The sequence below is a fragment of the Penicillium canescens genome, assembly GCF_028828765.1.
Source record: "Penicillium canescens strain IBT 15451 chromosome Unknown utg000011l_segment0_segment0, whole genome shotgun sequence".
NCBI lineage: Eukaryota > Fungi > Ascomycota > Eurotiomycetes > Eurotiales > Aspergillaceae > Penicillium > Penicillium canescens.
The window spans coordinates 2276911-2304111 of NW_026703973.1; the positions used below are offsets into that span (position 1 = coordinate 2276911).

At 50.4% G+C, this 27201-nt stretch overlaps 9 protein-coding genes across 9 annotated transcripts; 5 read left to right on the forward strand and 4 right to left on the reverse strand.

The window, feature by feature from the left end:
* Nucleotides 1-292: 292 nt before the first annotated feature.
* Nucleotides 293-1973, reverse strand: N7446_013585 (GMC family oxidoreductase; the record flags this gene model as incomplete). The annotated part of the gene is made up of 2 exons (XM_058522325.1): nt 293-1674; nt 1727-1973. The coding sequence occupies 2 exons, from the start codon at nt 1971-1973 to the stop codon at nt 293-295; spliced, it is 1629 nt and encodes a 542-aa protein (XP_058365802.1).
* A 636-nt stretch (nt 1974-2609) lies between these two features.
* On the forward strand, nt 2610-4286 carry N7446_013586 (uncharacterized protein; the record flags this gene model as incomplete). Its single annotated transcript, XM_058522326.1, has 2 exons — nt 2610-3130; nt 3184-4286. Coding segments are annotated over 2 exons (1536 nt in total), but the record flags the coding sequence as incomplete, so codon positions are not given.
* Nucleotides 4287-7138: 2852 nt separating this feature from the next.
* Nucleotides 7139-8611, reverse strand: N7446_013587 (uncharacterized protein; the record flags this gene model as incomplete). The annotated part of the gene is made up of 5 exons (XM_058522327.1): nt 7139-8002; nt 8053-8201; nt 8257-8318; nt 8364-8442; nt 8560-8611. The coding sequence occupies 5 exons, from the start codon at nt 8609-8611 to the stop codon at nt 7139-7141; spliced, it is 1206 nt and encodes a 401-aa protein (XP_058365804.1).
* Nucleotides 8612-9309: 698 nt separating this feature from the next.
* On the forward strand, nt 9310-12344 carry N7446_013588 (putative beta-N-acetylglucosaminidase; the record flags this gene model as incomplete). The annotated part of the gene is made up of 4 exons (XM_058522328.1): nt 9310-9359; nt 9501-9619; nt 9670-12182; nt 12231-12344. 4 exons carry the CDS (start codon nt 9310-9312, stop codon nt 12342-12344), a joined length of 2796 nt encoding a protein of 931 aa, XP_058365805.1.
* A 1835-nt stretch (nt 12345-14179) lies between these two features.
* On the forward strand, nt 14180-16037 carry N7446_013589 (uncharacterized protein; the record flags this gene model as incomplete). Its single annotated transcript, XM_058522329.1, has 2 exons — nt 14180-14328; nt 14417-16037. 2 exons carry the CDS (start codon nt 14180-14182, stop codon nt 16035-16037), a joined length of 1770 nt encoding a protein of 589 aa, XP_058365806.1.
* A 797-nt stretch (nt 16038-16834) lies between these two features.
* Nucleotides 16835-21349, reverse strand: N7446_013590 (cleavage/polyadenylation factor CFT1; the record flags this gene model as incomplete). The annotated part of the gene is made up of 7 exons (XM_058522330.1): nt 16835-17918; nt 17974-18049; nt 18109-18307; nt 18370-18732; nt 18788-18955; nt 19005-19318; nt 19378-21349. The coding sequence occupies 7 exons, from the start codon at nt 21347-21349 to the stop codon at nt 16835-16837; spliced, it is 4176 nt and encodes a 1391-aa protein (XP_058365807.1).
* Nucleotides 21350-22170: 821 nt separating this feature from the next.
* Nucleotides 22171-24040, forward strand: N7446_013591 (uncharacterized protein; the record flags this gene model as incomplete). Its single annotated transcript, XM_058522331.1, has 4 exons — nt 22171-22720; nt 22778-23121; nt 23235-23784; nt 23856-24040. The coding sequence occupies 4 exons, from the start codon at nt 22171-22173 to the stop codon at nt 24038-24040; spliced, it is 1629 nt and encodes a 542-aa protein (XP_058365808.1).
* Nucleotides 24041-24253: 213 nt separating this feature from the next.
* Nucleotides 24254-25049, reverse strand: N7446_013592 (uncharacterized protein). Its single transcript, XM_058522332.1, has 4 exons — nt 24729-25049; nt 24615-24673; nt 24495-24559; nt 24254-24435 (listed from the first exon to the last, which is right to left on the reverse strand). Exons 1-4 carry the CDS (start codon nt 25023-25025, stop codon nt 24371-24373), a joined length of 486 nt encoding a protein of 161 aa, XP_058365809.1. The 5' UTR covers nt 25026-25049; the 3' UTR covers nt 24254-24370.
* Nucleotides 25050-25420: 371 nt separating this feature from the next.
* On the forward strand, nt 25421-27070 carry N7446_013593 (Atg14 domain-containing protein; the record flags this gene model as incomplete). Its single annotated transcript, XM_058522333.1, has 2 exons — nt 25421-26045; nt 26106-27070. The coding sequence occupies 2 exons, from the start codon at nt 25421-25423 to the stop codon at nt 27068-27070; spliced, it is 1590 nt and encodes a 529-aa protein (XP_058365810.1).
* Between the last annotated feature and the right edge of the window lie 131 nt (nt 27071-27201).

The window sequence follows — 27201 nt, forward strand, 5'->3', positions numbered from 1 at the left end:
GAGGTTGTTTTTATTTGCATGAGCATAGAACCCAAGTGCATGATCGTAGATCTACGATCTTGAAATACCTCTCATGTTAGTCTCACATTATTCATTATCCAAAGAGAAAAATTGAGGAACCAAATCATTTACGTAGATTGTTATGGTAAATATCCAGGAATCAAAATGCCAGGTCCGTCTCGCAGGCACTGGTTGCAGCAGATCCATGGTGGATGCGCCGCTCGCTTGTATGCAAAAATGAAACCAAAATCCAAACATAAGCTATTTTTACAGGCATGTCACATCATGTGCATTACAGGCGGGGCTGGTTGCGAGCCCAGCCGGCCTCCTCGGCGATAAGCTCGGCGGCACGCTCACCAATGGTCAGCACGGTCAACATGGGGTTGACGGTAGGCATATCGGGGAAGACACCGGCATCCGCGATACGGACACCCTTGAGGCCGCGGATCTTGAGCTTGGGGTCCACAACGGCCATAGGGTCCCGGGCAATGTCACCCATCTTAGTGGTACCAGCGGGGTGGTACACGGTGTGGGCAACACGGCGGCCGTACTCGGACAGCTCCTCATCGGTCTGCAGCTTAGGGCCAGGGGCGACCTCGCGCTTGATCCATTCCTTGAAGGGAGACTGCTTGGCGATCTCACGGGAGGCCTTGAGACCAGCGACGATGGTGGCGGCGTCGTAGCCCTCGGGGTCAGTGAAGTAGCGGAAATCCAGCGCGGGCTTCACGGAGGGGTCGGCCGAGGTCAAGAAGAGACGACCGCGGGAACGGGGACGGGGAATGTTGGGGGTCATGCAGAAGGCATTCACGGGCTCGTCGTAGCCGAGACGAGTGGTGTTGAGGGTGAAGGGAATCTGGTAGCAGTGCATCATCACATCGGCGGCGCGGCCGTCGAAGCCAGCGGCGTTGGGGAGCTCGCGGCGCAAGAAGATACCAGCGTCCGAGTCCATGGTGGTCTGGTCGTGGTCCACGGGGCGGTTGAGCTCCCACATGATGATACTCTCGGGGTGGTCGATCAGGTTCTCACCGACACCGGGGAGATCCTTGACAACGGGGATGCCCAGCTCGGAGAGCTGCTCCTTAGGGCCGAGACCAGAGAGCAGCATCAAACGAGGGGTGTCGACAGCACCGGCACACAGAACGGTCTCCTTCTTAGCGCGTAGGGTGTGCTTGACACCTGACTGCAGAGTCACGTCGACACCAGTGACGGCATCGCCCTCCACGTTCACCTTAGAAACCCAGGCGTTGGTGAGGATGGTCAGGTTAGGACGCTTCTCATCACCGCGCAGAATGGGGTGAATATAGGCGACACTGGCGCTGCTGCGGCGGCCATCATCAGGATTGTAGGAGACGTTGAAGAAGCCAACACCCTCGGTCAGCTCACCCTTGTTGCGGATGTCGTCGTTGAAGTTCTCAATGACGGGGATGTTCATGGTGCTGGCGCAGGCCTGCACCCAGTCCTTGCACAGCTGGTTGCGGTGGCGGGCGTGCACCGGCTGGAAGGTGTTGCGCAGGTTGTCAATGATGCGGGTGAAGGTCTCAAAGTCCCAGCCCTTGCAGCCCTTGGACACCCAGTTACGGCAATCATACTCGAAGGGACGGAAGGAGATCAGAGTATTGTGGGAGGAGCAACCACCGAGGACCTTCGCGCGGGAGTGACGGATATGGCTGTTACCTGCGGGGTGGTCAGCAAAGACTCGTTGAGGTCTAGGAAACGGGCGACATACCCATGGGCTGCTCGGTGGTGCCATAGTCGTAGTCGAGCTCGCCACCGAGGAGGTTGAGCCATTCCTTCAGGTTCAGGACACGGTCGTCCATGAAATCACTGGGACCACCCTCAATGACCAGAGTGCGCTTGTTGGGGAGGTACTCGGCCAGACGTGCGGCGATCACACAGCCAGCAGTACCACCGCCAACGACGATGTAGTCGTAGCTGTTGACATCGAGGGCGGGGAGCTCATTTGTGGTAGCCATGTTGGAGATGTATGTATGAGGGAGGTATGAAAAGAGGAGACCGTTCTTTTTTAATGGAGAAATTGAAGTGGTCTGAGGAATCCAACACGTCTCTATCGGTTTACCAAATTCGTCTTTTAACCTTTCCACTTTTTTTTTCTCGTATTTTTTTCCAGTTAGACTCGGCGAATTAGAAGACTCTGACTGGTGGCGATCACTCAAGTGGAGAAGGTTTTAGATAATGAGCCTACCGCCTCTTAACTATTAACGGCCGAACTGTTTCATCGCTTATCGTACGAGGCATATGCACGTGTATCTTGTATGTGTATCTTGGAGTATTTTGGAGTAAGAATATTAACTAGATAGGAGATGCTACCCAGGAAAGGATTACCCTTCCGACGCTAGATTATGATTTTGTGTATCATAGCCGTAGTAGTACGTCACAGGCGTAAGGCTAAGAATTCCATTCTTAGGGCGGAAGTCCCGGCTGAGGACTTACGAGCCATTCAGAGTAGGCGAAAGTGCAGATTGGCCAAGACTCCCCGCCATCTAGCGCGGCTTGTTACGTACGAGATTTGCTTGCAATTTTAAGGCCTGCGCTAAAGTCGCCCGAGGTTGTTCCAAGGCGGTGTGAAGTAAATCTGCTAAGACCTTAGTCTCATATCTTCGCTGACACTATCCATTCACAACGCAGTCATGTCTCTCGAATTCCCTCCTCGTCAGCTTTACTACGGCGGCAAGGTCCAGGCCGCTACCTCCGGCAAGACCTTTCAGACCATTAACCCCGCCACCGCAACTCCGTTGGCCGATATCCAGGTCGCCTCCAACGCCGATGTCGATGCTGCCATTGCTGCCGCAGACCGCGCATTCCCCTCGTGGGCCCAGACTCCCCTAATTGCCCGTGCCCGTATCCTTCACAAAGCCGCTGCTCTACTGCGCGAGCGCAACGATGAAATCGCCCGCCTGGAGACTCTGGACTCGGGCAAGGCCTTCACCGAGACAAGCACTGTCGACGTTGTAACAGGTGCCGATGTTTTGGAGTACTACGCCAACTTCATTGGCGGTGGTGGTCTCAATGGTGAGACTACTCACCTCCGTGAGGACGCGTGGGTGTATACCAAGAAGGCTCCTCTTGGTGTGTGTGCCGGCATCGGTGCTTGGAACTACCCCATTCAGATGTAAGTTTTCCATTGCTTTGCTCCTTACCTTGACCAAATTGACCTGTGTCTAGTGCTCTTTGGAAGTCCGCTGCCTGTTTGGCCGCCGGTAACACGATGATCTATAAGCCCAGTGAATTCACCCCTCTCCACGGCCAAACCCTTGCACAGATCTACACCGAGGCCGGCCTCCCCGATGGTGTCTTCAACGTGGTCAACGGCGCTGGTGACGTTGGCTCCTACCTGACCGGCCACCCTCTCATCGCTAAGGTCTCCTTCACCGGCCAGGTGGCAACTGGCCAGAAGGTTGCCGGTAACGCCTCCGGCAACATGAAATATGTGACTATGGAGCTGGGCGGCAAGAGCCCCCTGATCGTCTGCCCAGACGCCGAGCTTGAGAACGCCGTTGACGGTGCCATGATGGCCAACTTCTACAGCACCGGCCAGGTTTGCACCAACGGTACACGGGTCTTCGTCCCCCGCGCCATGAAGGCCGCTTTCGAAAAGTCCCTCCTTGAGAAGATCCAGTATGTGCGGGCTGGCCCGCTCTTCGACGAGCAGACCAACTTCGGCCCCCTCAGCTCTTCCGCCCACTACGAGAAGGTTGTCTCCTACATCCGCCACGGAATTGAGTCCGACAAGGCCACCCTCCTCTGCGGTGGTGTCGAGAAGCCCTCTGTGCCCAAGGACCTGCAGGCCGGTTTCTGGGTCCAGCCTACCATTTTCACCGACTGCACTGATTCCATGCGCATTGTCAAGGAGGAGATCTTCGGTCCCGTCATGTCCATCCTGTACTACGACACCGTTGAGGAGGCTGTGCAGCGCGCCAACGCTACGGAGCTTGGTCTCGCCGCTGGTGTCTTCACCAAGGACCTGAACCAGGCCCACCGTGTTATTGACCAGCTCCAGGCTGGTATCACTTGGGTCAACACCTGGGGTGAGAGCCCTGCTGAGATGGCTGTTGGTGGCTGGAAGAAGAGCGGTCTAGGCGTAGAGAATGGTCGTCGTGGTATTGAGGCTTGGCTGCAGAACAAGAGCACACTCGTTGATATGAGCGGTGCTGTAGCCACTGTCTTTGCCAAACTGTAATGTAAATATCTCATGCAATGTATGTACGACCAAAATTAGCTATATAGTGACCGACAGATTGCGAACACATCGAGCATTTAGATACCAGACACATTATTCTTATTCTATATACAAGTAGTTGTAGTAACGTTAGCTAGTTACCGCCTGCATATGCAGGCGCCCCTAGGTTATCTAACGTAATTCACTACCGAGCCGGCCACACCACCGAGTCGGCCACTTCAGAACACCATAGTTAAGGGGATAAATTACAGTACTATATCCTAACAATAGGGACTTATATATATTTCATATTAAAAGGTCATGTTCCAGATACATAGTATAACACTTCGACAAAGTTTAGGGGATTTTTATGATAGACTATTCAAGATACAGTCAACTCTCGCTTATACCACAGCATACTATCCAAGCCAAATTACGTGGTATAATTGAGTTGTGTTTTGGTGAGAGGATGACATAATATTTGACAAGCTAACTCTAAGCCCTAATACCTATTTAGTCTTCCATCCCATCATCTGATCCAAAGTCACCTGACGTTTCTCATCAATCTGAATCCTGCCAAAGTCGCTGATTAAGCTCTCAATTTGTCTAATATGGTCCGAGGTACCCTTTTCTTTGCTACAAACCCATAGTAGGATATCCTGGAGGCTGTCCAATATAGCAGAATTAGACAGAAGCTCAGGTGGGGGCCCATCAATGTCAATATCCTGAATTTCTGAGGTTGTTGGGGCAATATATATATCTTGCTCATTGGTCTCATCTCGCCCTTCAGTCCCATCTTCTAACATGTCTTCGTCCGAAGGGTTCAAAAACTCGTCAAATGGCACAATATCTTTATCACCAAGCTTATCAATTGCTTGATTATATAGACTTTCAATCTCATCACTCAATCCGGGCTCGGAAAATAGTGCAGACTCAGGTGCGGACTCGGGCGCGGACTCAGGTATAGGTATAGACTTTGGACTAATCAAAGTACTTTGTTTAAAGCAATTGATAATCGTTTGGTCTGATACACTTGTTCTCCAAACTTGCGTTACCCAGGTAACAGTATAATAAATGCTCATTCTTTGTTTTGGGTCTATCCCACGATCAAGAAAAGCAATCATATAGCGCATCCATTTCTTCCGATAATGGTGCTTCAAGTTTTGGATAATACCTTGGTCCAAGGGTTGATAAATTGAAGTTGCGTTTGCTGGCAAAAAAACAACCGTAATCCGGGGTGGTGGTGGCGCTCGCTGGAGTCCAATAACATGTGGTGAAGCATTGTCTAAAAGGAGCAAAGCTTTCTTATCTAAGGGAATACGCCCATAGAAAGATCGCAACCAGTCCTCCATAATGTCATGACGCATCCATGCTGCCTTGTTGTGACGCCAAACACATCCCAGAGCTCGGAAATTAACCCCCCGGAGTGCGCGAGGGGTTTTTGCTGTGCCAATCAACCATAAAGGGACTCGATCGGAACCATCCGCATTTGATGCAACAACAATAGTGATTCGTGTTTTATCAAGCTTTTTGCCAGCAATTTTTCCCTTTGAAAGACCACCATTTGGCATACGTCGCCAAAATAGGCCAGTTTCATCCATATTGTAGATTTCGGACGGTTTGAATTGATTGCAAATCGATTTGGTGCTTTTGATCTGATCATGTACCGAGGATGGGACTGAGGCAGCTTCTCCGTGGAAAGTATGATATTGAAGAGAGTGGCGTTGTTTGAAGCGAGTTAACCAACCCTCAGAGAATTGAGGTTTGGTCCGATCTTTGTATTCCGGTATTTGTCTCCAAAGCTCAGCTGCTTTAGTTTGGATCAAAGGGCCATTTATTGGTATTCCATTGCCAATATGGTTATCTGCCCAGTCATATAGCTTTTGGTCCAATAATGGCCAATGAGAGGATGAAGATCGTTTGTTTGCCCCTGCAGGGCCCGTATCAAGATAATTGTATTTGGATGAAAGGATCCTTGATATGGTTGACCGGTCAATCACTTGTTTGAATTGGTCCTCAAACCACTTAGCACATGCAGTCTGCGTGGGCTTTGGGCTAGTATTAGACCAAAATGCCCGTAGTGCCTGTTTCTGCGCGTCTGATATACCCAATTTGGTACGCTTTGGTCCCATTCTGACGCGCTTGGGTGGGGTCGGGAGGGTAGGAGAGCTTGTAGATTGAGGCATTCTGATTGGTTGATTGCGCTGACTAAGCAGATTTGAGAGGAAGAAAGTGTGGTAAAACAAAATGTGTTATATTCTGTCAATTTATATGGAAAAAACTGGAATGAAGGGGCCATCCAAGCAAGGGATGTGTTATTATCAAGAATGTGCAATATCCCACCGTGGTATAAGCGAGAGTTGACTGTATATATATCTGTAGCTGAAGTAGCTAAATTACATTGTAATTTATGGTATCATCGTTATCTGATTTATTGATTCGCTTGAAAGTTCTAGAGATGTTAGGATATGCTTATCAATATATATATGTAACTAATTAACGGAATTGAAGTTATGGTTGTTAAGATATAAGTTTATCAAAAACAGCCTTTAACTATGGTGTTCTGAAGTGGCCGACTCGGTGGTGTGGCCGGCTCGGTAGTGAATTACGTTACCCATTAAAGATTGACACGACATAACGCTACATACACAACGCTACGAACACAAGAGTTTGATAAATTATACACTGCTTGGATTGCCCATAGCTAAAATCTTGATAATGTCACTTGGCACCTAGAGAATACACATGGAAAGAATTTCAACCACGCATCTATTGACCATGGAACAAGCAAAAGGCAACGCAAAACTCCTTATCCCGAAACCGAATGAGAAAAGACCATGCAGATATGATTTGCAACAAATATATTAAAAAAAATGCCATATTCCGTTCCCGTAAAAAAGACAAAGCCGAAAAGAAACCCCGGAAGGAAATGCCATAAGATCGTTCAGGATCAAGGTTCACCTAGAGGGCAGTCATCCTGGTGCCCATGCGGTCGAACATGAGGTCGCTCTTGAGGGTACCATCGATGCCAATGGCTGAGTCGACCAGGCGCGAGGACATGCTGTCAGGAGTGAGCTCGTCCTCCTCCATTGCGCGATGCAACTCGGTGTTGATGCGCAGGTCCTTGGGCACCTTCTCGGGGGTCCGATCGGGGGTAGGCCCCTGCGAGGTGTGCTTCTTGGTTGGCAGTGGGGCCGGAACATAGGTCCGGGGCCGATAGACGAGAGCAGGGCCTTGGGTGCGGGCATCGGTGCCGGCCTGCTCGATCGATTCGAAGTACCGCACGGTCTTGACCTTGAGTTCGAGAGTGGCGTCGCGGTCACACACTACAAGTGGGTGCTGGTGCAGCTGCAGTGCGGACAGGGTCCACATGTGGTTCACGCCGTCTTCCAGGCCCTTTTGAAGGGCGAAGGACTTGTGTGCGCCTGTTGCGACGATCACAACCTCGCGCGAGTCCATGATGGTCTGGATTCCCACGGTCATGGCCATGCGAGGCACTTTGCTCGTGTCGTTGTCGAAGAAGCGCGAGTTGGCTAGGATGGTGTCGTAGGCTAGGGTCTTCACCCGGGTACGGCTGCTCAATGAGGAGCCGGGCTCGTTGAAGGCGATGTGGCCGTCTGGTCCGACGCCGCCCAGGAATAGCTCGATGCCGCCGTAGCGGGCGATGCGCGCTTCGAAGGATGCGCACTCGGCGGTCAGGTCTGAGGCGTTGCCGTCGAGGATGTTGATGTTCTGCGGTGGGATGTCCACGTGTGAGAAGAAGTGCTTGTACATGAAGCTGTGGTAGGACTCTGGGTGGTCGCGAGGCAGACCGACGTATTCGTCCTGTGATGGGTTAGTCCGTTGTTGTGTCGTGGTTCTTGCGCATATCATACCATGTTGAAAGTTACAACATTCTTGAACGAGATCTCCCCGGCGCGATGGCGCTGCACGAGGATCTTGTAGATGAATTCAGGGCTGCTGCCCGTGGGAAGACCAAGCACAAAGGGCTGCTCAGCGGTAGGCTTGAACGACTGGATGCGGCCTAACATTGAAGAGTCAGTATCTCTGAGTTGCGCGAGAGCTGAACTTGGACATACTGATGATGTAGTCTGCGATATACACAGACACCTCCTTCGGGTCCTCTCTGATAATGACACGCCTGCAACAGATTAGCAGAGTCTAGTAAAATCAAGCCATCACATACATATTGACGTCACGGGTGGATGTGAGGATGATAAGCTTTCTGAGTGAAGAAAGAAAAGAGGAAAAGAAGATGATGATATCTAGATAAAAGATAAAAGGAAAAAGAGTAAAGTGGAAGTGGAAGTGACCGTGGGTTGCGTGGAGAGTGTACTACAGTGACAAAAAGGATCTCCTACGTCGTATAGTCCGTCTACTACTACGGGTCTTGATGGCCGCAAGTGTATCATCGTCTGTCGCCCCCAAGTCCATGATTGGACAGGGAAGGGCCCCTCCCGAAAAGATAGCCGGAACAGTTCAATTGACGTCTGCGGGCTACCGCATCTTGACATGAGATATGCCACGGGATAGTACCCATGTACCTTATTCGCCGGATTGTTTATCAAGGCACATGGACACATGTTCCATGTGGCCAACAATAGGAATGGTAGGCATGATATGACGTAGAATTAAAGGGCATTATTTGATGGGAGGTTTCATCTGAAGAAGTCTACGGGTTGCATCCGGTGAAGTCGGCAAAAAGCTGGAGAAGATTGCAACCCTACAACGTCGCAGTGGGTTCCGTATCGTATTGGTATGCACGTGATGGCACGTGACATGTCTAGATCTTGCACGTTTCAGTTGGAACGAGAAAACGGGAAATGGGGGAATGGGGTCATCGAGAAATGGAGAACATAGAATTGTTCCAAGGTAGACACCTAGGTACCTACCTAGGTACTCAACAAAATAGATGTAGCTGCCAAGACCCCGTGACCTTCCCTATCTTCCCCGACTTTGCGGCTCTGGGGAACTCAGTCACCTGACTCCCAACGCGCACACGCCCGAGCCTGACACTCACCTGGCCTCACCTGGGCATATTCTCTTGAGAGTCAGCCTGACGTTTGCGGTGTCCACTCTTCCCTCCCCCAAACTGTACTCTGGCCTTGACAGGCATTCCACTTCCCAGGGCCATGGCCCGGAAAGAGGACATGCTGCCCCCGGGCTGGGAGGATCTAGATAGGTATGTCGATCTCCTGTTTCGGCCTCATGTTATCCTGCCCCGTACTCCCCATCGCGATCTCGGTGTATCTTCCCCTGTGGAACCCTTTCCGATTATTTAGATTACTTCCTCTTTCGGCAATTGCATACTGACATGTCACAGGCAGATGGGCCAGCTCTTTATGATGGGCTTTGATGGGACATCGGTCAACCCCCAGATTCGATCGCTCATTGAAAGCTATCATCTTGGCGCGGTGCTGCTCTCGGCTAAGAACTTGAAATGTACTTATTGATGTCCGGTCCTCAATTAAGCACTACTGACGCGACTGCAGCGGCCGAGGAGGCGACCAGATTGGTACTGGAATTACAGACCATTGCACGTGATGCTGGCCATCCGGTGCCTTTGCTGATTGCGCTGGACCAAGAGAATGGCGGCGTAAACAGCTTATACGATGAAATCTATATCAGACAGTTTCCCAGTGCTATGGGCATTGCCGCGACGGGGTCTAAAACTCTAGCGCACGAGGTTGCTGTTGCAACAGCACAGGAGCTCAAGGCTGTCGGAGTCAACTGGATCTTAGGGCCAGTGTTAGACGTCTTGACCAATGTGCGGAATCAGCCATTAGGCGTCCGGACCTCCGGTGATGACCCCCAAGAGGCATCTCAATTTGGTGTCCAGTTCATGAGGGGATATCAAGAAGCTGGCTTGGTGACGTGCGGCAAGCATTTTCCATCTTATGGTAACTTGGAATTTCTCGGTTCTCAAACAGATGTCCCGATTATCACGGAATCATTGGAGCAGCTCAGCCTCAGCGCTCTTGTACCTTTTCGCAGTGCTATCACGCAGGGTCTCGATGCCATGATGGTAGGCGGAGTCTCCTTGTCGTCTGCAGGTATGAACGTGATGCACGCCTGTCTAAGCGATCAGGTGGTTGACGAGCTCCTCAGAAAGGACCTCCAATTCCAAGGGGTGGTCGTCTCAGAATGCTTAGAGATGGAGGCTCTCACGCATAACATTGGCGTAGGAGGTGGCACAGTGATGGCAAAGAACGCTGGCTGTGATGTGATTCTCCTATGTCGATCATTCCCAGTTCAACAAGAAGCCATCAATGGATTGAAGTTGGGAGTGGAAAACGGGATCATCGGTCGTGCACGGATTGAACAGTCGTTGCGTCGAGTTTTAGATCTGAAGGCCCGTTGCACCTCGTGGGACCAGGCCCTGAACCCTCCGGGTCTTTCTTCACTTACACAGATGCAACCCTCGCATACTAACCTTTCCACCCGAGCCTACAACTCTTCCATCACGGTGATGAGAGATAAAAACAATTTGCTACCGTTGTCCAACGTTATCGAAGCAGACGAGGAACTTTTGCTGCTAACACCGTTGGTCAAGCCACTCCCAACATCAGCGGTCTCTCTCTCGGTCTCAGAGTCTGCGCATGGGCCACTGGATCCTCTGTCTTCGGATCGGACTTCATCCGTGCTAAGCGGAGAGGGCGTGTTTAAAGAGCTTGGACGGTCACTATCGCGGCAGAGAAACGGTCGGGTGTTACACACCTCATATACTTCCAACGGCGTGCGCCCAATCCATGAGGATCTAATCCAAAGGGCGAGTGCTGTCGTCGTTGTCACTGCAGATGCCAATCGCAATTTATATCAGCAAGGCTTCTCTAAACATGTCTCGATGATATGTCAATTACAGTATAGCTCGTCAGGCGAGCGCCGTGCAAAACCATTGATCGTAGTGGCAGTCAGTTCGCCATACGATTTTGCCATGGACTCCTCGATTGGTACCTATATTTGCACATACGACTTTACGGAAACGGCCCTTCAAGCATTGGTCAAGGTCTTGTACGGTGACCTGACCCCATCAGCTGCATTGCCTGGCTCCATTGGTCGCACTCAAAAGATTCACCAGTCTCGACAGCATTGGCTTGTCGAAAATTGGAACGAGGACCGTGACTCCTTTGGTTTGGAAGTCTTGTTGGAATCCATCCGTTCCGACTGTGCACCTAGTCAGCAGTCAGAATTGCTTGGAGCCACCTCCAGCAGTTTCCTCCTACGAAAAGAGGACGTCGATGAAGCTCATTTCGTCGTCCGGAATAGTAGCACACAGGCACTATATGGCTTCTGCGCTACCTACTTCTTTCGGTCGACAGGCACTGGCGTCCTTGGATGCCTCATCGTGGACCCCGCCCGGCGCAAATTATCAATTGGACATTCCCTCCACAGCCGTGCCATCCGAACTCTCCTTCAACGCAAAGGAATGAGACGGTTCCAGTTAGGTTCGCGATTGCCCGGCATCTACCTTGGCATTCCGACCGTAAATCCTGTCGAGCGCAAGCGGTTACGGCAGTGGTTCGCCAATCTAGGCTGGAACACTGCGCTCTCGCGACCAGTGTGCAGCGTGATCCTGCGCAATCTAGCCACATGGATGCCACCCGAAGGGCTCACAGCGACGCTCCAGAGTGCCGAGATCACCTACGACCTCGTGTATGGCTGGGACTTTGCGCGCGCCATCCTCGATCACATCAAAACCTACGCGCGACAGGGCGTTGCCGATATTTACCGGATGGCCCTGGGTGGCGCGCCTAACTGCGGCATCATCCGGGCCAAGCGGCCCTCCGACGGGGTCATCCTCGGGAGTATCGTGATCTACAACGAGCGATCCTCCTTGGCGGAGCATATGCCCGTGCTGCGCGCCACTCAAACCTCTGTGGGAGGTATCTCCTCTCCTGTTATCTCCCCATGTGGGGAGGATTACTCTACGGTTATGCAAGGGTTGATCCTGCTGGCCATTAAGCAGATCCGGAAGTTGAGTGCCAATACCGTGGTCATGGATTGTGTATGTTCTTACTATTACCGATTTGGTGCATGATCTAACAGAATATAGGTCGACGGTGATGGCAACTTTGACAATCTCTCGATGATGGGATTCACTATGCTCCACAGTTTCGAGGAAGTGAACTGTGACGCAGCTACATGGACAATGATGCATACGTCGTAGACACTGGTCTGGTCTGTTTCTTGTTTCTTTTTTTTTTTCTTTTTTCGATCTTGTTTTCCCCTATGATATCCATATCGCATTGGGTTTGGCTTTTCTTTTTTTTTTTTTCTTTTCTATTTGAATATTCTTCCCGAGTCGGGACCGACGGTGAAGGGATCATCTGCATATATTGGGGCGAGAATGGGTAGGACAGGCGTCATTTGGTCCAATCATTTCTCGCAACATAAATTCAAGTCAATCCTTCCAGGGGCGATATATCAAAGCGAAAGACTAAACAAACTTTGGCACGGGGAACTCGGGCCTTGAATAGATTAAAATGCAAGGCCAAATTAACTGGACCGGACGTCCGTGGGAAGTACATTTGTGCCTCGGTTCAGACCGTTGCCTAAACTCGAAATAGTGGGCTCCGCTTATCCACTGACATTGGGGGTAGCATTGTGTCTTTAGGGATGTGACCTTGACAATCGGCATTATATATAGAGGGGATCCTCTATATGTTCTATATTCTGTATTCTATCCTACATTCTATCTTCTTTGTTCTCCCTTCTAACATCTTAGCATCCAACATCTACATCTATCTATATAATTATTATATGCGAGGCCGGGGCTCGGGGTCAAACTTTGATCCGTTTGCGTTAAATCCCTCAGTCGTACAGGGCCGTTTTTACCCTTTGGGCTCCACATTCCTAACTTCGGCCTCGACACTTTCGATTTTATTCTGGTTCGAGAGAGCTAGAGAGCTAGAAAGCTTTGTGGTCTCCGAAGAGAGTTTCCTTCAGGGGCAAACCCCGGGGCCTGGAAAGAGAGGGAAAGTCAAGCCCTCGGCTCAGCCCTCTCAGCCCTCTCAGAGTATCGGGGATGGTCAAATCGGGTAAATGCAGGGTCCCCTGTCCCAGACTTCACGTGTGTCCATTTCGCGCCCCCCTAAGCCCTTGTATCTCCTTCCACAAGAGAGGCGGAACATCTGAAAGCCCTGCAGATTCGTATCGCGGACATCGCCGGTGATCCACACACCCCCCATCATTGTGCATGTCCGTTCGCAGAGGGTCCAGAGGGGCTGCTTTCTAACCGTTGGACCCCCCTGATTGGACCCTCTCTCACGCATGTCAGACGGGCCATGTTGATCATTTTATTCCAATACATATATATGGTTGAAACAGGATGGTTGAAACAGGATAAGGAAGAAAGGAATCTGTGTAGAGTGTGGCGTTTTCAGGAGGGTCAACCCGAAGCAGTAGTACCTTAATAGGCAGGTGGGTATTCTCTTAACTTAACTATATGAATACTTGTACTCCGTACAAGTACTATGTACACTATGTCTACTGATCTTCAGGCCACTGGAACAGCCGATAGCCGATCTAGGTCTTCCCCCGAGATTCTAAATAATAAAACCTCAACTCTACTCAATCAGGATCTAAACTGTACGCTGCTGACTCAGCGCTGCGTTCGTTCTCCGCAAAAACCACGGCTCCACTATTCCCCGAATCCGTTGATCGTCTCGAAGTCGAGATTCCTCCTCCGGCTCCGTCTATCTTTCTCTTCTGGACTTTCTACTACACTCCTCTCTCTCCTCTCCCTCTCCTCTGCCTGTACTCTCCATTCTTCTCTGTTCTCAAATGTCCTCTCCGCCTTCACTCCAGCCCTAGATCTCTTCCGCTCCACACGTTGCTTGCAGCATTCCCCGGGGCCTTCTCCATCTATCCTTGGCTTCTCTCTCTTTTCACTTGCCTTCTTTCCTCTACCTCTTTCCCTTCTTCCTTTCGACCTTCCCTACTATACAACCCTCTCCCCCACCCCCCAAAATCCTGCGTGTACGTATCGCATAAGTCCTCGTCATGGAGGGCTTCGATACTATGGCCATGCCGCCATATATGACCAGCCCGTTGTCACTTGGGAATTTACAGGGGACAGATTATCTCAATGCAATGCCGAGTCTGGATCTACCGGACCACCGGTCGACCTTCGATTCCGAGACCTTTGTTAGGTGGGTGATTTAGTTCCCCAAGTGGGACGAGAGGGGGTGATCCACTCCCCTCAACGGGGTTGCCATGCTAATTGATCGCGTACAATAGTGATGATCTCGCTTTCGCGCCTCCTAGTATCTCCCATGGATTGAAGCGCTTCCCATACGATGACCCTTTCACCGAGATGGTGGCTCCGTTTGACCCAGTGCCCCAGGAACAATCCCAGGACTCTTCATCGATTGAGCACAACAACAAGCTCTTGAGCTTCTCGATCCCGGTATATCACTTTACTCTATTGGACTATTCGATGCGCCGAACCAATTTGTCCGTGTCGGCTCAGTTGCACGGAATGTTTTTTCTGGCCGAGTCTCCGTATACAACGTCCCCTTCCGACAACGCCCCACCACAGCAAGGTGCCGAGTTAACGTGTTACCGCCGTAATTTGTTCCAAATCACCGGTTCGGTGACGTTGCCACGCGGGATGCGCTACATCATGACCGACCAAGGCGATCGAATTCCAATTCTCGCGCAGGAACTCACAGTATCTGCTACCGAATCCGTCGAAGGAAACCCTGTGAAGATCATCTCGGTGCCTTGGAAGACGCCCTCTGCGGCTGCCGCTAATGCTGGCACGGCGCCTGAGGAGAACAACCCAACGACCGGCGCCAAGATCGAGAAGGAGCCCCCACCAATCCCTCTGGATATCATGGCCGGCCAGGATCTGGACTCAGACTATGCAACCTTCCCTATTGCCTGGAAGCGGCTACAGTTCCGTGTCGCGACTGCCAACAATGGACGTCGAAAGGAGTTACAGCAACATTTCGTCGTTCGGCTCAAGGTGGTTGCGACCTTGTCCACTGGTGCAAAGATCCCTATCTCAGAGGTCCAGTCGGGTCCCGTCATTGTCCGTGGCCGCAGTCCACGTAACTTCCAGTCTCGCAAGGATCTTCCTCTAAGTGGTAGTGCCGCCGCATCTCGAAAGAATGCCCAGGCCAACTCTTCAAACTCCGCTCTCAATCGAACCCCTACCAGCGACTCTGTCCCACGTCGTGCCAGTGTGACCCCGGCCAAGTCGAAGCCCACCGCTCAGAGCAGTTCCCCGGAAACAACGTCGGTTCCGCCGCCCAGTCTCATGCAACAGACTCAAGCCACGCCGGATTGGACGCCTATCCCGCAGTCGACATCCAACAATGTCATGCCTCATCAACAGTCCCTCTTCCCCCACTCTAGCCCGGAGCAATTATCTCAGATGACGGATTCACAACGCCGTGTGAGTACTGCCGCCGCTGCACCAATCAACCTGTCATTACTGGACGAGGAAGAAAGTGGCGACCCTAATCTCCATCTTGATCCATCAAAGATGCCATCCCCCTTCGCCAATGAGCTGTCCCACCAGCGATCCTTGAGTCTTGACCATGCCGCTCCGCCCGCTAAGATGCGCAAGCTTTCCCATGCCGTCTCTCAAACCCCATCAAGGAGTGTCGCTTCTTCAATGCCTCTGTTGGAAACTGCCAATCTTCCCCAGCCATTTGCATCCTCGCTCCCTTTCCCAAACGAAAGCACCGATCTTCTCTACGAGTATTTCCCTCTCGGGTTAGATGACTGGCAAGTACCCGTCGACGCCGTCTACCGGCCACACGTGGTGCACCATACCAACATGCCCGAGATGAAATTCGTAGCCTCGCGAGGCCGCAGCAAACGGTACTTTGCCGCAGAAGATGTCTTTTAAGCTCGTTCGTTCGATACTGTGGTAATGGCACAGGAGTGGCGTTTGTCTTTTTCTTTCTCGCATCTGCATTTGCACTTTGGGATGGATCTGTTGGGGTTTTCTTTTTTCTTTCTTCCTGTTTGTTTCTGTCCGTTTTTTATTTTATCTTTTCTTTTCTTTAGACTTGCCTTGGTTCTTATTCACCCATCTTCGACAAACAAAAACATAATCATGGTTGATTCCATGCTGACATGCCGGGATGCGTTATTGATATTGACGCTTATGTGGACTCGGATGGGGGCATATACGATTCCAAGATTTCGAAAGATCAAGACTCTGTCTAGTCTTGTCTGGGTCACTGATCAGCGATCATGGATCTGAATTTTGCAATATGGCGAAAACGGCGAAATATGTGTTGAGGTGTTATACGTATCAACTTTTGGGATGTGTGTTTTGGGTGTATTTCGTGGTGTCCCCGCTGGATTTGGGGGGTACAGGCAAATGGGTTTGAATTTGGGTTACCCACTACTGGGCTGGGGTCTTTTGGGGTTTGGTTTTGGTTTTGGGTTCTGGTCTGGTTATATCCCATTGTGTTATGATATCACGCTGCTCTTTACTTGGTGGGCTTCGCAGGAGAACCTTCGGCTATTCATGTTCTCGTGGCTATCAAATTTATTGAAATCCCGTTTTGGGCTGCCCATTTTCTTCTCTCCCAAGTGTTTGAGTAGCCTACTTTGTAGCATTATTCGTGATCTACTGCAATAGTGTGCTCACTAGCCAGGCTTTGGATTACTTCTAACCATGAAGATATTTCCGCATCACAGATATCCGAATCCGTCCCCGCCAATGGACTCCAGATCGGCCCGGATCTCCCACTCCGTGGCGCCGACCCGGCCCGCAATTTCAGCTTGGCGCTGCTTGCTCATGTTGAGCCAGAGGCGCAGTAGATTCCCGTCAACCATGCCGCGGCCTGCGGCACCGTCACTCTCGACAGCCCGGAAAGCACGAGCATTCAGTCCCGCCGTGTGCTCGATCGTGTTGGTGAGCTGGGACTGCAGCGCCGAGAGCCGGCGGTAGGATTCCTCTGCAACGGATGTCACAAGTGCCAGCGATCCATTGTGCGAGGCGATCAGGGCCTGGTGGGTTGGGAACGTCTGATCTAGGTCCATGTCTTCGTCGGAGGCTTCGATGAGCTCGGATGACACCGCTGTACGTGGCATAAGTGTCACTGATGTGGCGTAGTTGCCTGCGTAGAACTTGCTTCGGCTGAGCAGTCGATCACCGTTGGATGACTTGGGATCTTCCGGGTCATATTGTAAGACGTGGAGGTTGCAGTCGCTGTCTGCAACCAGCATGTAGAGCTTGTTTCCATCCGGGAGGAAGTCGGCTGCCACCACTTCCAGGTATTCGGGGTCTTTGCCAAAGAGCGTCATCTTGTAAGGCTCCTCCGAGTAGCCTGCAAACCAGAGTCCTTTCACGGCATCGCCTATAAGGACCATGCCAGTGCCCTTGAGCTCCTTCGCAACACTGACATAACATTGCATGTCCATAAATGCCACGGGGAGAAGGCTCCCGTCTTCTTTAAGACCTCGGACCATGCATTTTTGTCCCTGGGCAACGATCACGAAACCTTGACCGCCGATGCCGGATAGAGCTGTCACGGCGCCTTTCACTGACTCCTTGCCGACTAACTTCAGTTTACGGCCGGTCTCGGGCTTTTCGGGATCTGGAACCACGTTCACCACCTCGAATACGTAGATGGAGCCGCGGGCTGGTATGTCCTCGCCCTTGGCAATAGCAGTTCCAACGACAATGAGATCCTTGCGTTCGTGGGTATTCTCCGAGATCTCGATATTCACATTCTTCACTGCTGTCACCTGCTCATCGGGATCTAGCGAGTAACTGTGACGGTTATTAGTGTCTCTTCCCACCATATCGCGAGATTGCGGATCATTACCTGTCAACGATAGACCAAGTCTTGGGGCTAATGACCTTTATGCTGCTCTGAGGGATTTCCGGACAGAAAGATATGTCTGAACGCTGCATTAGCAAACAGCCAATAGAAAAAGATCAGCAATACGCAAAGACTAACCTTCACTGCGCCATTCGGGGTGCAAGTCATCACCCTCTGGCAATCTGAAGTCTGCGCGTTGACTTGAAGCAAATACGTATGTTTCAGAAGACGTAGAATAAGCCAGGTGATCAACCTGCTCCTCCAGGGCAATCTTGCGCAAGGTCCACGAATAGTCAAATTGGGTTTGTGGGGGCAATTGGCATGCCCGGACGCAGCTCTGTAGACTGTCTTAGCAATGTAGAGGTGTGACTGACCGTCGGAATGAACAAGGGATCTTACCTGTGAGTCCACGTAAATGAACCCTTTTTCACAGCCGGTATCGGCTGAAGCAAAGCTGCTCAGCCAACGTGTATAGCCTCCCCGAAGACGCAATATGTGTGGTGAGCTTTTCGCAGTCTTGAAAACAAAGCTGGAAGAGGCGCCGGGCATGAATACTGTGCTGAATCCTGAAATATCGGATACAACACGCAACGGTCTAATGCGTCGTTGGTCATCCGTTTGTGAAGTCTCTCCGGAAAAATTCTTCGGCAGGACATGGTTGGCCTCCCGGAAGAATTGCAAGCAACGGGACGATTCGTCATCAGGATTTGACAGCATTAACATGGGTTTGTAAAAGATGAGATCGTCGTTGTCGGTTCGAACCTAACGTGCTTCGGTCAAAGTCTAAACTAGGCATGAACAATGATGGAATGCATACAATCAGATAAGGCGAGGCACTGGTCCGGTCGCCAAGATTTGCGACAACGAATTCGGTTAGGGTTTCCCGAGTATTTGACCGCCGAGGAGGCTCAGACGATAGCACAGGTGGCAAGCAGTCGACGCCTTCAATCACAGCGAGCATCTTCAAGTCAGAAAGTCGGAATATCTGCTCCAAGTTAGAAGCAATTCCAGATTATCTCTTCAAAACGACTCACTGATAGCTTGCAATCCAGGCCGAGCAAGAAAAGAAGTGTCTCGTCTTGTGTGGTGCTGTCGGGCATTGAATCTGCAGGACTGAATGATTGAGACTTGTCGTGATATAGACAGCCGGAGCGCCATTTCGACGTGCTGATATCTTGTGGAAGCGAAACCTCATCGAGATCTCCATTGTTGTCCGCTTGCAGAAGCAACACAGATGAATCATCCCGAAGAATCACAAGGTAAGGGTCAATAAAGCTCGCGCTTACGGCCACACGTTCATCGCTAGTGTCTTCGTCCCAAACAGGGTAAATTTGTGACAATCCCAGATCTGTGAAGGTTGATCATTAGTTATACAATGCTTGCAAATATATTCGGGGTTGACCGTACCCATGTCATAGCTCCTGACCTCGTTCCGCAATACCTGAACTAGACGAGTATCATCCGCCAAAGAACCGATATCAATTGTGCAGTCTTCGTTGGGGTTGAACTCCGGTGCCTTGAAAGGCTTCAAGCTTTGTTCTTCCACCGAAAATACCTCATTCACTTCCTGGTCCGAATCCGTGGACCGCGAGATGACCACGTACTGACGGGATGGGTTGTCGATAGTGCCGGACAATCCACCTTTCCCTGGAGCGACGGTGGCCGACCAAACACCATTCACATCATCATCAACTTGAAGAGAGATGGTAGTCAACGGGTCAATTTCACGCTTAATAACCACCAGGCCACCGCCTCGGTCCGAGCCTTGCGCGGCCACTAACTCAAGCTCAGCGGAAACAGCTTCACTAGTCGGTTGGTTTTTTATCGTTTTCGGAATGGCTTTGCCCAGGGTTGTGTCTCTCAGGGGTCCAATGTTCAACAGACGATCATTCAATCGGAAGTTGTAATACTGTGTTGAATTGTCGGTTCCTATCCGATGATCGATCTGTGCCGGTCCGGGTGCCGAGGAATAAAGGTCATCGTCATAGATGTCATCTTCCATCTGGTCCTCATCCGAAAGTTCTCCAGCGTCATTAGCCGTTTGCTTTGACCCAAGCCGGGCTTTCTTTGTTGAGGCTGATGAATGAGACCATTCCAAAAGCACTGAATCTGCATCCTCGCTGCCAAGGAAGACGTTCCCATCACCGAAACAAGTGGAACATGAGGCTGCCGACTTCAGGATATCCCCACCCGCATTCGAAGGAAGGCGATGAACAGTGATGCCGGAAACAGATCGTCCGTCAAGCTTGAATTTGATTAGTGCCATGTCCCCAGACGCAAGGGCTAGGAGCAGGTCGCCGCTATCACCACCAAGTCGCTCAACCACGCAACCTTCGAGGCGGAACGACAAGTCGGATTGGTCGGTCATTGAGAATGCAGAGACCTGCCTAGAGAATTCATTGACCCCCACCGCATTGGTCTTACCAGCTTGGTCCACATGCACAATCTCATTGGAGCCAAGAAGCAAGGCGCCTCCTACCGGGAGTGGGAGTGGTACAACCTTGAACAGGTCACTCGGTAGACGGGACACCGAAAGAAGCGTTGTAGATGCTCGCTGTTCGAGGTCTAGTGTGAAGACTGCGTAAAATACCACATCTTTTCTCTCGTGAAGAAGGGCAGTGGAGGTTGCGACTTGTGAATACAAAATTCCAAACGTGGGCTCTCTATATTCATAAAGGAACGCAAGACTTATGGGGTGCAACAATGAAGGGTCCAAGGCAGTCAATGACAAGACAAAAGATGAGGCATAGGGGGTTTGGTGTGCTGGTTCATCTTTGCTTTTCTCAACTTCGAAGCCAGGTTTTGGGCGTTCTCCGTCAAGCTCAGGGTCGTAGTCATCCATCACCAGGTCATCACCCGCCTGATGGAAAGGCAGAATCGCAAGGTTGCGGATCCCGAAATTGTACACCGCGCATCTGCTGCTGGGGTCAACACTCAAAATGCTCCCACACTGGCTCAAGTCAGGCACCCAGGGGCTGCGGGTCAGGTCGTCCCGTTCGTAGTAATGAATGGAGATGGTTGAGATTCCATAGCGCTCTGGGTCCCACTCGATCAAGCTGAGTTTGGCGTTCCGGACCGCAATTAGAATGGCTTCTCCACCACTCTTTGTGTTCAGGATTTTGACTCGGCTCAAGTCAGTCACTGTTCCGGATAGCTGGTATTCTTTCTCCAGGACTAGCTTTGCTTCTGGCTGGGAAAATTGCGAGATTTGACTGTCTGATCCATCTCCCTGTGGTTGAGGAGAGGGCTTGATAAGCGAAAACACCTGCAAAAGAGATGTTCTGACAACAACCAAGTTGTTGGCTGTTGCTGAAATGAAAGGCGCTGCCAAAGCATGAGTGACCCCAGTCGGGGGAAGAAGCTCTGTATAGCACTGCATTTGAAGACTGAAGCCGCTTTAAAGTTGAGGAAAGGCCTGGGACTGCGTAGATACCTCCAATGAGCTAAATTGTGCGTTTGATATGACTCTTGATGCACATTGCAATTGCCGAATCAGGGGGCTAGAACGGGGATGATGGAGTACCAGGGGCACAAGGTAGATTAAATGAAGCAAGAATGAGATCCGATCAAATGAAGGAAGAGATCGGAGATCGAGATCGATCTCTGTCTTGTGAGAGTCAAGTTTGTAGCTCCTTCGAAGCGCAGAACCAAAAGCATGAATGGCACAAAAGCCACCGCCTTTCTCTCCGCCTTACATAACCATTTCTTTGTATCCGGACGTTACAAGGCAAGTTCTTACTTCGACTACTTATGATGAACTTAATTAAGTTAGAGAGGATCAACAGACAAGATCTTGTCCTTCTATTTAGGTCGGAGGGAATAAATGGTAGTGGGAGAGAAAGCAAGGACTAGGTTGTTGTATATGTACATTCTGAGAGGCTTCACACCAATATTCCAACCAGTCTCAAGCCAACTACCCATATATGCAGCAGGCCAGGCTACTACCAGCGAAAGCAGGAAAATGTCGAAGCCACAAAGTCAACCCCTGGCAAGTATCTGGCAAGTATAAAGCCGAAGATCCGCTCATTGGCATGGCAGAACTAGGCGGTCAATCCAATGTCCAGATCCAGTCTAGCGTGATGTGAGCAATGACGACACAAGCATAGCTTCGGGATCCTTTTTCTTGGGCTCGCATTCCTGTCCTTTTCAGGTGGATGTCGACCTCACGATCCATGTGCAAACTGTGAACTGCTCTTCAAAATGGCGCTCTTGCAGACCTCACTCATCTGGATTGTATATGCGGTGGTAGTAGTTATCCTACTAGCAGTCGCATCGGTGTTTATCTATGTCTATCAAACGCCCCGGGATCGCTCACCCTCGGTTACCCTGACTTGCATTATTTCAATTACTAGTCTTCTGGCAACAGTACTCTTGCTGCCAGTGGATGTCGCTTTAGTGTCGTCGACCACATCGTCCAAGCTGGGCCAACGAAAGGATTGGGCAACGCAAGACGTCGTTGACAGAATTACCTATTCCTTGACCATCATCTACTATCTTCTCTACTCTCTGGATGCTCTCCTCTGTCTTTTGGTTATACCTTTCACATACTTCTGGTACGAGGAATATGATGAGGTCGCGACTGAAACGGGGGAGCAAACGGTGGGCCAGCGGATTTGGGGTGCCTTGAAATATACCCTATCATTCGTTGCTATCGTGGTGATCCTATTCCTGGTTGGATTCTTCGTTCCAGTATCACAGGGAAAGAGTGATATGGACCTGGATTACTTCAGACGCCTCCTAACCGAGAACCGTAAGTATTCATGCCTCCTGGCATTGGGGACTGTGAAGCTGACATAGATCTATGAAGATGGCGAGCGTGCTTTGACCTTTGCTCTGGGGTTGCTGATGACGATTGGGCTCTGTCTCTATGTCTTATATACTTCGGCCGGTTTGGCTCTCCTTCCAATCAGCTTGATCAAGACGGCGCCATCAATCTCCAGTGCTACCTTGCGAGCGAGTACCAGACAACAACTGGAGACAAACCGAGAGCGGCAACGGCAACTCGAGGGACGATGCGCCGGAAACCCCGAGCTTCTGTCTTCCAAAGACCGTCGGGAACTGGATACATTGACGCGAGAAGAGAGGACCCTGAGTCGACGCCAACGTTTAGCTGAAGAATCCCAAGGCGAGGGGCGGAGCTGGTTGATGAAGGTATGGTACAAGGTCGGCGCAATCCTTCGTCCATTCAAGCTCCTAGGGGCATCCTGCTGCTCTTCGTTGCATTCATAACATGGGTATCCATGCTCTTGACGTCAATTGACAAGGCAAAGAACTCGATTTGCAAGCATCGTTGTGGATATATTCTTGCACGCGTCAATATCTTTAACCCTGTCAACTGGGCGCTTGTTCAGTCCGCCAAGGTCTTCCCCATTGACTATGCTATCTTCACCGTGCTTGTGTTACTGTTTTTCTGCAGTTCCGTTGTTGGGATTGCTGTGGTTGGAATTCGCTTTCTTTGGATCAGAATCTTCCAAATTCGCAATGGCCACACATCTCCCCAGGCACTGCTTCTAGCGACTGCCATGTTGATGTTGATAATCCTGGCGCTCAATTATTCCATCTCGATGGTAGTTGCGCCTCAGTACGCCACATTCGGTCCACAAACATTTTGTGATCGTGCTCCTGGGTTGTTCCTTGGGAAGCCGGATTGCTCAGACAGCAAAGAACTTATCAAGCCATGCTCTGAGTTAGCGAAGAACCCTGACGCACAGCAAGTCTGTACTCCCAGCGTCGTGAGCACTTTCCTTAATCGGGTCACTCTAAACTATCCGTTCTTTGGAGTCGTGTTCTTCTGGGCCCAGTTCCTTTTCCTAGGTAAGATCAAGTTTTGTTCCAACATTTGTCCAAAATTTCCTTGTTTACAGAATCTGATCCGCATGATACAGGCTTGTATCTCATTGTTTTCGTCACTTCCCTGCTCCGCTCCCCGAAACTGGATGAGAGGCAGCTGGATGAAGACGCTGAGGAGGCTGAAGAGGAAGGCCTACTGGCCAATACTGGCAGACGTTTCAATGCCAGCTGGCAAGATATCACAGGTAGAGCTGCTAGGAGCGAACTCTCGCACAGCTAATCTACCGAAAATTTCCATAAACCAAGATGGTTTGAATATCACCTGGGGCAATTGAGGAAAAAAAAAACTAATCACTCTCAAGTGTGTTAGACTAACTGATGAAAGGTGTCTTCCAGTGGTCTGATTCTAATAATTTGCATAAGCTCAACTGTCATTATTATGAGTCGTATTTGTTTTAGTGCTCACGCCGTCAGAAAGATTAGGAAATAATGCACCATGGCATTTTGCAGGTTGATTCATTCTCAAATCCTGTATGGCCCTGCTCAAACAAAAGGGAAGTATAACATAACTTCGTAAGATTGGATCATAAGTGTCGTATTAATGATGTACTCAAACCTTGAGCTGCTCGTTGAGTAGCGCAAGAGCACTTTGGAAAGCCTTCACCACCTCCGTATCTAAAGAACAAAAGCAATCAGTGCCTGGTGTCAAGCAAGAACTGGGCTGTCGAGCTTACAATGCTTTCTTTTGTTTTCCATGCTGACTTCCGAGTGTTGAACATGCTGCATCTGGGTCTTGAATCTATGAGACATAAGAATTTCATCCATTGGCATCTTTCCAGGTTAAGAAACCATACCTTTTCAATGCCCGATTTTCATCTTGCAACACAGTGGTTTGAGACCAGGCCATAAAAACCTGTCCAATGGGTCAGATATGATTCTGCAAGGCGTATGGTCGTCACATATTTTACCTCGAGCAGTTTTGCTGTTTCAATGCGAAGATTCTCTTCCACTCGGCTGTGTTCTTCCATTGAATCGGAATATTTGTTTTGCAGTTGCTCCCAGTCGCAGTCCTCGAGGTCCTGCGTCAGTTGTGAAACAAGGGGGAACTCATCCTGGACGGGAACAGGCAGAGATTGGATTGGTAGCTGAGGACTTGTGTTTTGGGAGTTCCCATTTTCTTGGGGAATTTTGCTTTCTTGGCTGACTCGTGGAGACATATTCCAAGGTCGAGGAATTTTACTGGTTCTGTTGGGTGTTGATTGCATTCTGGGGTAGAATCGCAAGGTATATGAAGCATGTCAAGTCAATAGTTCAACTTCACAAGTTAACTTTAACAGTTTGCACTTGTTTGCTGTCCGATAAGCGATAACGGAGCGGTCACGCTGTCAGGTGACGTCGCTGCTCATCATCCGACTTATTCCTTTCCCTCTGTCATAAGGGGAGAATGCCAACTAGAATCGGGCTCGAAGCCGGTCATCTTTGTTATATCTGTCATCTTCTCTGAGTCATGTGGAATCTGTATCTCTTTGATGACGCTCTCACTCTGCTATATGGTTCTCGGCGGCGACTCAAAACAGCGCCCACTCTCGTCTTAAAACACAATATGGACATGCGCCTTGCGCCCCTAACGAACAGTTGAACCCGAACAAACCGGCCTGCGATGAGCTGTTCTATATGCTCCTGTGCGCCTCACTCCCGCCTTCCTCTTCACTGCCCGACATGTGGCCGCAACCAGCTTTATCAGCTTCGGATTGAGACTACACAAGTCCTTCTGGAGAAAGAAGCTCTCGGACGGCAAATTGAGACTGCTGTCATATCGGCTGGTTCCCATGATCAACCTGGAGGCCGACAGGAGTCTCTGGATACAGAGAATAGAGGCTCCCCCCGCTGGGACCTCCAGATGATAAGCAGCCGACATAGTGAGTCCTTGGCAAAGAGAGAGCTCCTTGCACATCAGATCGAAGCGTTGAGGTCAGAGGTCAGAGCCAAAAAGGCCGAAATCTCTGAACGCAAAGAAGTTCTGGCGCGCAGGCGCGCGGATGCTGAATCTGCAAAGTACCAACTTGAAGATCGTGAAATCGCAATCGTTGCGGGTATACAGAACACCAGTAAAAGGACGGAACATGTCTGGCACTCGCTGCACAGCAGAACTGCCGAGTCCCGGATCTATCTTTGTCGGGAAGTCGCCAATCTTTATGGGTTGAGGAAGACCGCGAAGAAGGGCCAGGCTCTGGATATATATGTGTTAGGAGGCGGCGCTGTCATCGACTTAAGGGATATGAATGGCAAGTTCCCCGTCACGACTGGACAGATTAATCCCATAGCATACTAACGGGAGAATACAGGCGTCCCACCAGAACAGATATCTACGTCCTTCTCAAATATCGCTCACCTTGTTATCATTGTCTCCCATTATCTCTCGTTGAGGCTTCCGGCTGAAATCACGTTGCCTCATAGGAACTACCCTGTGCCTACCATCTTCACCCCTTCATCATCATATCGCTCGCGTGATGTCTCCGATGGAGCAAATATTCAGTCATCTTCAAGCCCCGCAGCGTCAAGAACAATGGATTCACGCGCCCATACACCACGTCCCCGACCCCTTTTCGTCGATAAACCGCTACCTCGATTAGCGAAGGAAGATCCTGCAACATATGCCCTCTTTCTCGAAGGGGCCATTCTCCTGGCTTGGAATGTTGCATGGCTTTGTCGAACTCAAGGGATCAATGTGTCATCCGACTCATGGGAAGAGGTGTGCGATATTGGCAAAAACTTGTGGCAACTGCTGGTTGCTCCGCCAGCCCATCCCTCAACCCTGATGCGAGCTTTTGCTGGGCGAGACACACAAGCACAAATGAAATCGGCCAGAGACTCCCCCAAGACAACGATTCAAAGGACAAAATCATTTCCCATGTTAGGCCATTACTCTCATGGCACGGCGCATTCATTTTTGGGAGCATCAGAAGGAGTGGACTTTATGCGAATGTGGAAGCTACCAACCCCTACCAAGATTGTAGACAAACTGAAGTCCAATCTTCTTGGGGAGATGGCAAGTGCAGAATGGGAGTTGCTTGAGGAAAAAGAATGGGACGATGCAATGACGGAATCCCACCAACCATCACTTCCACACAGCTCCAGCACCCTTGCTTCTGGATTTCAACCTGGGATAAGAGCAGAGACAAGTGACGGAAAGTCCACTGCCAGTTCAAAAACACGATCTGGCTCTAGGAGAAACCAAGGCAATGAAGACCCCCAAGCTCCCCCACGGCCTAAAGGCACCAAAGGCTGGACCAAAGTGGGCAGCAGGTAGAGAATTGGAAACAAGGGGTAGATATTGCGTTTATTACTGAGGATATAATTGAGGATCTACTTAATTGCTTCTTTTATCAGAGCTGTAAATGTAAACTGAAGGGAGTTGAGCTTCATATGTGTAAGAAATGT

Coding starts and splice junctions, on each gene's coding strand:
- N7446_013592 (XM_058522332.1), bottom strand. CDS start 25,025: ATGCAATCAACACCCAACAGAACCAGTAAAATTCCTCGACCTTGGAAT. Junction 24,674..24,728: donor AAACAGCAAAACTGCTCGAG/GTAAAATATGTG, acceptor CCCATTGGACAG/GTTTTTATGGCCTGGTCTCA. Junction 24,436..24,494: donor GGAAAACAAAAGAAAGCATT/GTAAGCTCGACA, acceptor TTTGTTCTTTAG/ATACGGAGGTGGTGAAGGCT.